Source organism: Triticum urartu, chromosome 3A, assembly GCF_056163025.1.
Source record: "Triticum urartu cultivar PI428250 chromosome 3A, HENAU_Tu73, whole genome shotgun sequence".
Lineage (NCBI taxonomy): Eukaryota > Viridiplantae > Streptophyta > Magnoliopsida > Poales > Poaceae > Triticum > Triticum urartu.
In genome coordinates, this window is record NC_141875.1 from 530,401,790 (window position 1) to 530,416,285 (window position 14,496).

The 14,496-nt window shown below is 41.2% G+C and overlaps 1 protein-coding gene across 1 annotated transcript; it reads right to left on the bottom strand.

The window, feature by feature from the left end:
* Nucleotides 1-414: 414 nt before the first annotated feature.
* Nucleotides 415-825, bottom strand: LOC147980376 (uncharacterized). Its single transcript, XM_087515579.1, has one exon. The coding sequence runs from the start codon at nucleotides 823-825 to the stop codon at nucleotides 415-417; it is 411 nt and encodes a 136-aa protein (XP_087371705.1).
* Nucleotides 826-14,496: the final 13,671 nt, after the last annotated feature.

The window sequence follows — 14,496 nt, forward strand, 5'->3', positions numbered from 1 at the left end:
TATCCCTTTTTTGTTTTTTTAATGTTTAGCACCTAATTGATTATTATAAAATATGGGAGCTAGCTCATAAATTGCAGTGCATTAGATCCTAGCACTAAAAACTTGTCTGGGTGAAATACCATTTCGCATTAGATTTAGATTAATTAAAAGGTTACTAAATAATGTATTCAGCCACTGTTTGAGGTTGTTTAAATGACTTATCAAATTTCAATAATGTTGTTTACAATATTATCCTAGCCTCTGATTTATCTACTATATATTGAACATTTTAGTTTTAATATTGGAAAACTTTTGTTGTTTGCCTATATTTTAAATTTGAATTTGAATCGTTTTGAACTACGTGAGTTTATAAACAATAATCGAGGTGACGTGGAATCATTACCAGAGGGTTACTGTAGCTTGATTACCCGGGCGTCACAGCTCCCAGGCACCTTGCACAATCGCAGCGAAATCTTTTTCTTTTAACCACCTAGACTCAAATCTCAATAGTTTATTACCATCTCTCTCCTGTGCCATCTCCTCCCCAATTGACATAAGAATCGACCTATGGTCAGACTTGTAATAGTTCAGGTGCTGCACCACTGAATTTGCAAATAAATTGTTCCATGCATCGTTGGCCAAAGCCCGGTCAAGCCTTTCCCGTATATTCCCATGATGCCACGTAAACTTGTCCCCTAAGAATCCACAGTCATTAAGTTGGCATTCATCCAGAGTGTCCTGGAAAGCTTTCATGTAATTCTCCGGCCTCGCTCTACCTCCTTCCTTCTCAAAAGAATAGAGAATATCATTCAGGTCTCCCATAACAAGCCATGGCAAATTCGTCATTGCTCTAAGGTCACGAAGACGTTGCCAGGTAAGGTGCTTATTCTCCCATCATGGCTCTCCATAGATACCAGTAAACCTCCATGTGTTATCCGGAGCATCTCCAACAAAAACATCAATGTAATTATCCGTTTTGAAATTCGGTGAGATCTTTACTTCATTTTCCATAGCAGTAATAAACCTCCACTTCTCCCGTCACTACGAACCACCTCCTTCCTATCCATCTTCAATCTTCTACGGAGGCATTCTGCCGGGAACTCATCCAAGTGGGTCTCTGACAAAAACAAAACATCAGGGCTTCTGCTTGAACAAACATCAATTAGATCCCTTACTACCGCAGCTTGTTGCAGGCCACGACAATTCCAGCTAAGAATTTTCATGTCGACCGGTCAGTATCCAAGGAGAAGGACGTGAAACCGATGAACAACGACGAGAGAAAACTCACGGTCGGTGTAGCCGCTGGAGGACAGCCGATCCCTGCTGAATCAACGGTGATTGACAGAAAGACTCACGGACAGCGGAGCTGCTGGAGGACATCAAACCCTAGCTTCTGCTAGGGGCCAGAAAGCTGAAGAGGAAGCACCTCGTTAGAACATCAACAGCCTCACACGGAGGACACAAGGCCAGCGGCCGCCGCCGGTGGCGGCGACGCACCAACCCTAGATTGCCAGGAAACTCGCCTTTGTACCTGGTGTAGCGGGGAACCATATTTAGTTTTGAAAAAACCTCAAAAAATACACTATGTTGAAGAGATGGCTTTTTATAGACATGTAAAATTTCTTTTTTTTGCGGGAAGACATGTAAAATTTCTTCTTTTTTTGCACGGACATGTAAAATTTCAAGTTCAAACATAAATTCATTTCCGGCATATGAAAAAACAAATTCGAGAATAATTGGTGTTGATAGAACATCACCCTTTTTACATGTTGTACATTTCTGGTATATGAAAAAACAAATTCAAGAATAATTGGTGTTGATAGAACATCACCCTTTTAACATGTTATATACTGTTTTCGTGATAATTTTTAAAACTTTCAAACATGATTTTCATGAGTTTTTTATTGTAACTTGCATTACACCGGATATTCTTTTGAAGGAAAGCGTTAGACATGAAAATCATGTGTGAGTTCTATTTTTAAAGGAAATAAATGAATTCTTCGAGCAACCATAAAAGAGAAGTTAAGCCAACAAGCACACAAAAGCATATGCATGTTCTCACGCATAGTTTTCTATTTAGCATTTTCGTATTCATTTGTGGACTCTTTTATCTCATTGTTTTATGCTTTTGGTGAAGTGGACACGGTGTGAGATCCATCAAAAGTTATGCGTGGTTGGAGAAATAACCACAAGTGTTGAAGACCAAAATGTATCTCAAAGTTCATACCCTTGGGAGGCTAATCTCAAGACAAGGAATGCCTCAACTGGTGCTTTGAGCGCCTATGCCATCAAAAGCTCGAACACCCTTCATTAGTGATAGTTCTTGGGGCAAACCCCAAAACCCTCATAAATGTTCCCACGAACAAATCCATTACTTGGAAGCTCCCGGACAACATCAATCTTCTTGGGTTTCGCACGAATCCAAGAATAATAGATCACACAAAGCACTTTGGTGGATTCAAGATTGGTTGGGTGCAAACACATACCTATATTTCTCTTTATTTTCCTATATAGAATTTCAATTTCTCTATTTAGAGGGGGTGAAAGCTTGGAAGTCCTCAACAGTGATGGGGCTTGAGATCTAGTCGACGCCCAACTTTTGGTGAAGAATGGGGGTATTTCTATGGCCCCACAAAAATCTACCTGTTATACAAAGTTTCTATGGAACTTGGAAAGTACGAAACTTCTGAGCCAGAGCCTTCAAGTTTTATCCAAGGACTACTTCGGGTCTAGAGCCTCAATATCAAATAGGCTCCACCTCTGATGGAGTGGAAAGTCGTTAGTACCCTCAGTAGGGTGGTGAACGTGGTTGGAAGTACAAGAGCGGAGCCCGCACACACAGTTTACCTAGGCCCGGCCCAATGGTGATGAGTAATACCCTACATCTTGCTTCGTGTTGTTATTCCTAATGGATATATCCATGAGGCATTCCTCTGGGGTGTACAAATTACTACCGAGAGTCTAGTATATGGGAGTAGATAGATCCGAGAGCACCGTAGCCCTCGCCTTCTATACATGGCGAGGGCTAGGGTTTTACAGAGGATATGTCTCATCTTGGACGCCGCCATGATGACTTGGGAGCCAAGATGGTCCTTAGGGTGCTGGCCTACTCCTTGTGGCTCCCTCCTGTCCCTAGGCTTTTAGATGGGCCTCCACGGCCCCCTAATAGGCCCTCTTGTTAGGGAACGTAGCATGCAATTTCAAAAAAAATCCTACGATCACGCAAGATCTATCTAGGAGATGCATAGCAATGAGAGGGGGAGAGTGTGTCCATGTACCCTCGTAGACCGAAAGCGGAAGCGTTAGGTTAACGTGGTTGATGTAGTCGAACATCTTCATGATCCAACCGATCTAGTACCAAACATACGACACCTCTGAGTTCAGCACACGTTCAGCTCGATGACGTCCCTCGAACACTTGATTCAGCAGAGGGTCGAGGGAGAGTTTCGTCAGCACGACGGCGTGGTGATGGTGATGTGATCCGCGCAGGGCTTCGCCTAAGCACTACGTGAATATGACCGGAGGAGTAAACCGTGGAGGGAGATGCCGCACACAACTTGGAACAATTGGTGTGTCTCCAAGGGGTGCCCTGCCCACGTATATAAAGGAGGAGGGGAGGAGGCCGGCCACTAGGGGCGCGCCAAGGAGAGGGGAGTCCTACTAGGACTCCAAGTCCTAGTAGGATTCGCCCCCCCTCTTTTCCTTCTCATGGAGGGGGAAAGGGGGAAGGGAGAGGGAAGAGGAGAAGGAAAGGCGGGCGCGCTCCCTCCCCTAGTACAATTCAGACTCCCTATGGGAGGGGGCGTGGACACCCCTTGTGGGATGCCTCCCCTCTCCCATATGGCACATGTAGGCCCAATACTTTCCCCTGGGGGTCCCGGTAACCCCTCGGTACTCCGAAAAATACCCAAACCACTCTGAAACCATTCCGGTGTTCGAATACCATCGTCTAATATATCAATCTTTACCTCTCGACTATTTCGAGACTCCTCGTCATGTCCGTGATCTCATCCGGGACTCTGAATAATCTCCGGTCACCAAAACACATAACTCATAATACAAATTGTCATCGAACATTAAGCCTGTGGACCCTATGGGTTCGAGAACTATGTAGACATGACCGAGACACATCTCCAATCAATAACCAATAGTGGAACCTATATGCTCATATTGGTTCCTACATATTCTACGAAGATCTTTATCGGTCAAACCGCAATAACAACATATGTCATTCCCTTTGTCATCGGTATGTTACTTGCCTGAGATTTGATCGTTGGTATCCTCATACCTAGTTCAATCTCGTTACCGGCAAGTCTCTTTACTCATTCTGTAATGCATCATCCCGTAACTAACTCATCAGTCGCATTGCTTGCAAGGCTTATAGTGATGTGCATTACCAAGAGGGCCCAGAGATACTTCTCCGATACACGGAGTGACAAATCCTAATATTGATCTATGCCAACCCAACAAACACCTTCGGAGACACCTGTAGAGCATCTTTATAATCACCCAATTATGTTGTGACGTTTGATAGCACACAAGGTGTTCCTCCGGTATTCGGGAGTTGTGTAATATCATAGTCAGAGGAATATGTATAAGTCATGAAGAAAGCAATAGCAATAAAACTTTAACGATCATTATGCTAAGCTAATGGATGCGTCTTGTCCATCACATCATTCTCCTAATGATGTGATTCCGTTCAACAAATGACAACACATGTCTATGGTGAGGAAACTTAACCATCTTTGATTAATGAGCTAGTCTAGTAGAGGCATACTAGGGACACTTTGTTTTGTCTATGTATTCACACAAGTATCAAGTTTCCAGTTAATACAATTCTAGCATGAATAATAAACATTTATCATGATATAAGGAAATATAAATAACAACTTTATTATTGCCTCTAGGGTATATTTCATTCAGTCTCCCACTTGCACTAGAGTCAATAATCTAGATTACATTGTAATGATTCTAACACCCATGGAGTCATGATGTTGATCATGCTTTGCTCATGGAAGAGGCTTAGTCAATGGGTCTGCAACATTCAGATCTGTATGTATTTTGCAAATCTCTATGTCTCCCTCCTTGACTTGATCGTGGATGGAGTTGAAGCATCTCTTGATGTGTTTGGTTCTCTTGTGAAACCTAGATTCCTTTGCTAAGGCAATTGCTCCAGTATTGTCACAAAAGATTTTCATCGAACCCGATGCACTAGATATTACACCTAGATAGGATATGAACTCCTTCGTCCAGACTCCTTCATTTGCTGCTTCCTAAGTAGCTATGTACTCCACTTCACACGTAGATCTTGCCAAAACGCTCTGCTTGGAACTGCCCCAACTGACAGCTCCACCATTCAATATAAATACGTATCTGGTTTGTGACTTAGAGTCATTCGGATCAGTGTCAAAGCTAGCACTGATGTAACCATTTACGACAAGCTCTTTATCACCTCCATAAATGAGAAACATATCCTTAGTCCTTTTCAGGTATTTCAGGATGTTCTTGACCGCTCTCAAGTGATCCATTTCTGGATTACTTTGGTACCTCCGTGCTAAACTAACAGCAAGGCACACATCAGGTCTGGTACACAACATTGCATACATGATAGAACCTATGGCAGAAGCATAGGGAATGACTTTCATTTTCTCTCTATCTTCTGCAGTGGTCGGGCATTGAGTCTGACTCAATTTCACACCTTGTAACACAGGCAAGAACCCTTTCTTTGACTGATCCATTTTGTACTTCTTCAAAACTTTATCAAGGTATGTTCTTTGTGAAAGTCCAACTAAGCATCTTGATCTATCTCTATAGATCTTGATGCCCAATATATAAGCAGCTTCACCGAGGTCTTTCATTGAAAAATTCTTATTCAAGTATCTTTTTATGCTATCCAGAAATTATGTGTTATTTTCAATCAACAATATGTCATCCACATATAATATTAGAAATGCCACAGAGCCCCCACTCACTTTCTTGTAAATACAGGCTTCTCCAAAAGTCTGTATAAAATCATATACTTTGGTCACACTATCAAAGCGTATATTCCAACTCCGAGAGGCTTGCACCAGTCCATAAATGGATCGCTGGAGCTTGCACACTTTGTTAGCACCTTTAGGATCGACAAAACCTTCTGGTTGCATCATATACAACTCTTCTTTAAGAAATCCATTAAGGAATGCAATTTTGACATCCATTTGCCAAATTTCATAATCATAAATGCGGCAATAACTAACATGTTTTGGACAGACTTAAGCATCGCTACGGGTGAGAAGGTCTCATCGTAGTCAACTCCTTGAACTTGTCGAAAACCTTTCGCAACAAGTTGAGCTTTGTAGACAGTAACATTACTATCAGCATCAGTCTTATTCTTGAAGATCCATTTATTCTCTATGGCTTGCCGATCATCGGGCAAGTCAAACAAAGTCCATACTTTGTTCTCATGCACATATGGTAAACGTTGTGTAACAAATTTGAAACATGAGGTGTTATTTGATTGTCCTCCTTATGAGTGGCGGTCGGGGACGAGCGATGGTCTTTTCCTACCAATCTATCCCCCTAGGAGCATGCGCGTAGTGCCGAGGTTTTTGATGACTTGTTGATTTTTGCAATAAGTATGTGAGTTATTTATGACTAATGTTGAGTCCATGGATTATACATACTCTCACCCTTCCATCCTTGCTAGCCTCTTCGGTACCGTGCATTGCCCTTTCTCACATTGAGAGTTGGCGCAAACTTCGCCGGTGCATCCAAACCCCGTGATATGATACGCTCTTTCACACATAAACCTCCTTATATCTTCCTCAAAACAGCCACCATACCTACCTATTATGGCATTTCCATAGCCATTCCGAGATATATTGCCATGCAACTTTCCATCATTCCGTTCATCATGACACATTCATCATTGTCATATTGCTTAGCATGATCATGTAGTTGACATAGTATTTGTGGCAAAGCCACCGTTCATAATTCTTTCATACATGTCACTCTTGGTTCATTGCATATCCCGGTACACCGCCGGAGGCATTCATATAGAGTCATCTTTGTTCTAGTATCGAGTTGTTATCATTGAGTTGTAAATAAATAGAAGTGTGATGATCATCATTATTAGAGCATTATCCCAAGTGAGGAATCAATAAAAAAGGCCATAAAAAGAGAAGCCCCCCCCCAAAAGAAAGGCCATAAAAAAAGAAAAGGCCCAAAAATGAGAGAAAAAGAGAGAAGGGACAATGTTACTATCCTTTTACCACACTTGTGCTTCAAAGTAGCACCATGATCTTCATAGTAGAGAGTCTCTCATGTTATCACTTTCATATACTAGTGGGAATTTTTCATTATAGAACTTGGCTTGTATATTCCAACAATGGGCCTCCTCAAGTGCCCTAGGTCTTCATGTGCAAGCAAGTTGGATGCACACCCACTAGTTTCTTTTGTTGAGCTTTCATACATTTATAGCTCTAGTGCATCCGTTGCATGGCAATCCCTACTCCTTGCATTAACATCAATCGGTGGGCATCTCCATAGCCCATTGATTAGCCTCGTTGATGTGAGACTTTCTCCTTTTGTCTTCTCCACATAACCCCCCTCATTATATTCTATTCCACCCGTAGTGTTATGTCCATGGCTCGTGCTCATGTATTGCGTGGAAGTTTATAGGTTTGAGATTACTAAAGTATGAAACAATTGCTTGGCTTGTCATCGGGGTTGTGCATGATGAGAGCATTCTTGTGTGATGAAAATGAAACATGACTAAACTATATGATTTTGTAGGGATGAACTTTCTTTGGCCATTTTATTTTGAGAAGACATAATTGCTTAGTTAGTATGCTTGAAGTATTATCATTTTATGTCAATATGAACTTTTGTCTTGAATCTTTCGGATCTGAATATTCATACCACAATTAAGAAGTATCACATTGAAATTATGCCAAGTAGCACTCCGCATGAAAAATTTGTTTTTATCATTTACCTACTCGAGGACGAGCAGGAATTAAGCTTGGGGATGCTGATACGTCTCCAACGTATCTATAATTTTTGATTGCTCCATACTATATTATTTATTGTTTTGAATGTTTATGGGCTTTATTATACACTTTTATATCATTTTTGGGACTAACCTATTAACCCAGAGCATAGTGCCAGTTTCTGTTTTTACCTTGTTTTAGGGTTTCGAAGAAAAGGAAAACCAAACGGAGTCCAATTGACCTAAAACTTCACGGAACTCATTTTTGGAAGGAAAGAAGCCCAGAAGACTTGGAGTGCATGTCGGGGGATCTGCGAGGAGGTCACGAGGCAGGGGGGCGCGCCCACCCCCTGGGCGCGCCCTCCACCCTCGTGGGCCCCTCGTGGCCCCCCTGACGTACTTCTTCCGCCTATATATCTCCATATACCCTAAAAACATCCAGGAGCACAATAGATCGGGAGTTCCGCCACCAGAAGCCTCCGTAGCCATCGAAAGCCAATCTGGACCTGTTCTGGCACCCTGCCGGAGGGGGCAATCCTTCTCCGGTGGCCATCTTCATCATCCCGGTGCTCTCCATGCCGAGGAGGGAGTAGTTCTCCCTCGGGGCTGAGGGTATGTACCAGTAGCTATGTGTTTGATCTCTCTCTCTCTCGTGTTCTTGAGGTGATACGATCTTGATGTATCGCGAGCTTTGCTATTATATTTGGATCCTATGATGTTTTCTCCCCCCTCTACTCTCTTGTAATGGATTGAGTTTCCCCTTTGAAGTTATCTTATCGGATTGAGTCTTTAAAGATTTGAGAACATTTGATGTATGTCTTGCCGTGCGTATTTGTGGTGACAATGGGATACCACGTGATTCACTTGATGTATGTTTTGGTGATCAACTTGCGGGTTCCACCCATGAACCTATGCATAGGGGTTTTTCGTCGTGATTCTCCGGTAGGAACTTTGGGGCACTCTTTGAGGTTCTATGTGTTCGTTGAATAGATGAATCTGAGATTGTGTGATGCATATCATATAATCATACCCACGGATACTTGAGGTGACATTGGAGTATCTAGGTGACATTAGGGTTTTGGTTGATTTGTGTCTTAAGGTGTTATTCTAGTACGAACTCTAGGGCTGTTTGTGACACCTATAGGAATAGCCCAACGGATTGATTGGAAAGAATAACTTTGAGGTGGTTTCGTACCCTACCATAATCTCTTCGTTCGTTCTCCGCTATTAGTGACTTTGGAGTGACTCTTTGTTGCATGTTGATGGATAGTTATGTGATCCAATTATGTTAGTATTGTTGAGAGGACTTGCACTAGTGAAAGTATGAACCCTAGGCCTTGTTTCCTAGCATTGCAATACCGTTTACGCTCACTTTTATCATTAGTTACCTTGCTGTTTTTATAATTTCAGATTACAAATACTATTATCTACTATCCATATTGCACTTGTATCACCATCTCTTCGCCGAACTAGTGCACCTATACAATTTACCATTGTATTGGTTGTGTTGGGGACACAAGAGACTCTTTGTTATTTGGTTGCAGGGTTGCTTGAGAGAGACCATCTTCATCCTACGCCTCCTACGGATTGGTAAACCTTAGGTCATCCACTTGAGGGAAATTTTCTACTGTCCTACAAACCTCTGCACTTGGAGGCCCAACAACGTCTATAAGAAGAAGGTTGTGTAGTAGACATCACTCAACGCTGGCACTAAATAACAATTATTCAGGTCTAAAACTAATCCCGAAGGTAGATGTAGAGGTAGTGTGCCGACGGCGATCACATCGACCTTGGAACCATTTCCGACGCGCATCATCACCTCGTCCTTAGCCAATCTTCGTTTAACCCATAGCCCCTGTTTCGATTTGCAAATATGAGCAACAGAACCAGTATCAAATACCCAGGCGCTACTACGAGCATTAGTAAGGTACACATCGATAACATGTATATCAAATATACCTTTCACTTTGCCATCCTTCTTATCCGCCAAATACTTGGGGCAGTTCCGCTTCCAGTGATCAGTCCCTTTGCAGTAGAAGCACTCAGTTTCAGGCTTAGGTCCAGACTTGGGCTTCTTCCCGGGAGCAGCAACTTGCTTGCTATTCTTCTTGAAGTTCCCCTTCTTTCCTTTGCCCTTTTTTTTGAAACTAGTGGTCTTGTTAACCATCAACACTTGATGCTCCTTCTTGATTTCTACCTCCGTGGCCTTAAAGCATTGAGAAGAGCTCGGAAATTGTCTTTTCCATCCCTTTATAGCTTGGTGGCAGTGATTGAAGAACTATGTCAATGACACTATCATCCGGAAGATTAACACCCAGCTGAGTCAAGTGGTTATGGTACCCAGACATTCTGAGTATGTGTTCACTGACAGAACTATTCTCCTCCATCTTGCAGCTATAGAACTTGTTGGAGACTTTATATCTCTCAACTCGGGAATTTGCTTGAAATATTAACTTCAACTCTTGGAACATCTCATATGCTCCATGACGTTCAAAACGTATTTGAAGTCCCGATTCTAAGCCGTAAAACATGGCACACTGAACTATCGAGTAGTCATCAGATTTAGCTTGCCAGACATTCATAATGTCCGGAGTTGCTCTTGTAGCAGGCCTTGCACCTAGCGCTTCTTCCAGAGCATAATTCTTCTATGCAGCAATGAGGATAATCCTCAAGTTACGGATCTAGTCCGTGTAGTTGCTACCATCATCTTTCAACTTAGCTTTCTCTAGGAACACATTAAAATTTAAGGGAACGGTAGCACGGGCCATTGATCTACAACAACATAGATATGCAAAAACTACCAGGACTAAGTTCATGATAAATTAAAGTTCAATTAATCATATTACTTAAGAACTCTTACTTAGATAGACATCCCTCTAGTCATCTAAATGATCACATGATCCATATCAACTAAACCATGTCCGATCATGACGTGAGACGGAGTAGTTTTCAATGGTGAACATCTCTATGTTGATCATATCTACTATATGATTCACGTTCGACCTTTCGGTCTCAGTGTTCCGAGGCCATGTCTGTACATGCTAGGCTCGTCAAGTTTAACCTGAGTATTCCGCACGTGCAAAACTGTCTTACACACGTTGTATGTGAATGTAGAGCTTAATTATCACACCTGATCATCACATGGTGTCTCGGCACGACGAACTGTAGCAACGGTGCATACTCAGGGAGAACACTTATACATTGAAATTTAGCGAGGGATCATCTTATAATGCTACCGCCGTACTAAGCAAAATAAGATGCATAAAAGATAAACATCACATGCAATCAAAATATGTGACATGATATGGCCATCATCATCTTGTGCCTTTGATCTCCATCTCTAAAGCACCGTTGATACGTCTTCATCATATCTATAACTTTTTATTCTTCCATGCCAATATTCTACAACTTTCATATACTTTTGGCAACTTTTTATACTATTTTTTGGGACTAACATGTTGATCCAGTGCCCAGTGCCAGTTCATGTTTGTTGCATGTTTTTTGTTTCGCAGAAAATCCATATCAAACGGAGTCCAAACGGGATAAAAACTGACGGAGATTTTTTTGGAATATATGTGAATTTTGTGAAGTGGAATTAATGTGAGATGATGCCCGAGGGGAACACGAGGCTGGGGGCGCGCCCCTGACCCTCGTGGACACCCCATATGGCGGTTGATGCCCTTCTTTTGCCGCAAGAAAGCTAATATCCAAATAAAATCATGTCCAAATTTCAGCCCAATCGGAGTTGGATCTCTAGGAATATAAGAAATGGTGAAAGGGCAGAATCTGGAACGTAGAAACAGAGAGAGACAGAGAGACAGATCCAATCTCGGAGGGGCTCTCACCCTCCCATGCCATGGAGACCAAGGACCAGAGGGGAAACCCTTCTCCCATCTAGGGAGAAGGTCAAGGAAGAAGAATAAGAAGGGGGCTCTCTCTCCTCTCTCCCGATGGCGCTGGAACGCCGCCGGGGCCATCATCGCGACAACGATCTACACCAACAACTTCACCGCCGTCATCACCAACTCTTCCCCCCTCTATGCAGCAGTGTAACCCCTCTCTTACCCGCTGTAATCTCTACTTAAACATGGTGCTTAACGCTATATATTATTTCCCAATGATGTATGGCTATCCTATGACGTTTGAGTAGATCCGTTTTGTCCTATGGGTTAATTGATGATCATGATTGGTTTGAGTAGCATGTTTTATTATTGGTGTTTTCCTATGGTGCTCTCCGTGTCACGCAAGCGTGAGGGATCCCTGCTGTAGGGTTTGCAATATGTTCATGATTTGCTTATGGTGGGTGGCGTGAGTGATAGAAACACAGACCCAAGTAAGTAGGTTGTTTGCGTATGGGAATAAAGAGGACTTGATGCCTTATAATGCTATGGTTGGGTTTTACCTTAATGATCTTTAGTAGTTGTGGATGCTTGCTAGAGTTCCAATCATAAGTGCATATGATCCAAGAAGAGAAAGTATGTTAGCTTATGCCTCTCCCTCAAATAAAATTGCAATAATGATTACTAGTCTAGGTATCGATTGCCTAGGGACAAATAACTTTCTTGTGTGACAACAAGCTCTCTACTAAAAATAACTTAGTTGTGTCTTCATCTAAATAGCCCCTACTTTTTATTTACGTGATCTTTATTATCTTGCAATCCTATCCAACAACACCTACAAACTACTTCTAGTTTCATACTTGTTCTAGGTAAAGCAAACGTTAAGCGTGCAAAGAGTTGTATCGGTGGTCGATAGAACTTGAGGGAATATTCTCGTGTGTGCTTGTTTGCTTTATCACTAAGTAGTTTTTATTTGCTGTTCTAAGTTGTTCTCTATCTTTAGTTATGGATATGGAACATGAAATACCAAAAAAATTTAGGTTTACTTGCTACTCATGGAGATGGGGAACCTCCTAAAACCCTCGATGCTTATTATGTGAAAGATATTATGTACTACTTTGATAATCCTGAGAAAACCCCATTCAACTTTATAATGGGAGTAACGTTGGATCAACGTGAATACTTTAAGGATTATCGCTTGACTCAAAAAGGGAAACTATTATGGGATCAAATTTATATGTTGCATTGTTATGCTCGGCAACTATGCTTGAGATATGATTATACTTGTTGCTCTAGGATGAAGGCTCCACACCTTCCCTTTTCATGTGAATTTAATGATGATGAAACCTTGGCTTCTTATGCTAATGTTATATATGATTATTATGATGTGGAACAAATAGAAGAATTCGTTGCTTTTATGGGTGCTTATGAAATTGAATCTTTGTTTAAAGAGTTTTAAGATTTTGATGATTCAGTTTATAGACCTGAAAATTTAGCTATCCTTAAATTGCTATGAGAGTTATAAATACAATTATGATACTGATGAATTTATTGAGAAAGTCTCCGCTGTCTGAGAAGAGACTAATATTTTGCAGGAGTCTATGGAAGAAGAAATTGATGAAACTGTGAGCTCACTGGATGAAAAAGATGGTGAGGAGAGCAAAGAATAAAAGGAGGAAGAGAAGATTAGCTACCGTGCCCACCTTCTAATGAGAATAACTCTTCAACTCATACATTGTTTAATTTCCCTTCGTGCTTACCGAAGGATGATTGCTATGATGATTGTTATGATCCCGTTGATTCTTTTGAAATATCCCTTTTTGATGATGTTTGCTATGCTTGTGGCCAAGATGCCAATATGAATTATGCTTATGGAGATGAACTTGCTATAGTTCCTTATGTTAAACATGAAATTGTTGCTATTGCACCCACACATGATAGTCCTATTATCTATTTGAATTCTCCCGACTACACTATATCGGAGAAGTTTGCCCTTATTAAGGATTATATTGATGGGTTGCGTTTCACTACTACACATGATGATTTTGATAGATATAATATGCATGTGCTTGCTGCTCCTACTTTCAATTATTATGAGAGAGGAACTACATCTCCCCCTCTCCATGTTTCCAATATGATAAAATTGCAAGAAACTGTTTATACTATGCACTGGCCTTTACTATGTGTGCATGAATTGTTCTTTTTATGACATGCCGATGCATAGGAAGAGAGTTAGACTTCGTCATTACATTATATATATTGCTTTGTGCTCACTACTAAATCACAAATCATTGTTAATTAAAATTGGCTTTGATATACATTGGGATCCGGGTGGATTCATTACTTGAGCACCTTATGCCTAGCTTAATGGATTTAAAGAAAGCGCTGCCAGGGAGACAACCCGGAAGTTTTAGAGAGTCGTTTATTTCTATCGAGTGCTTTTATATAGTTTAAAAACAAAAAAAAATAAAGAGGGGCCCCAAAACTTTTCAAAAAGGAAAGTGAAAGTGAGAGAGAAAAGCATTGTTGAAGTGGGGGAGCTCCTTGAACTTTGTTCATGCTCACAGAAACTTTGTGAATCTTGATTACAGAAAATTTTCAAAAAACACAATTATCCCCTTGTATAATTCCATTGTATTATAAAAATAATGTGCCAAGATTTGCCTTTAGGAAGTTTACATTGCTTGTTGGTTTGTGCGGTGCAGAAAATAA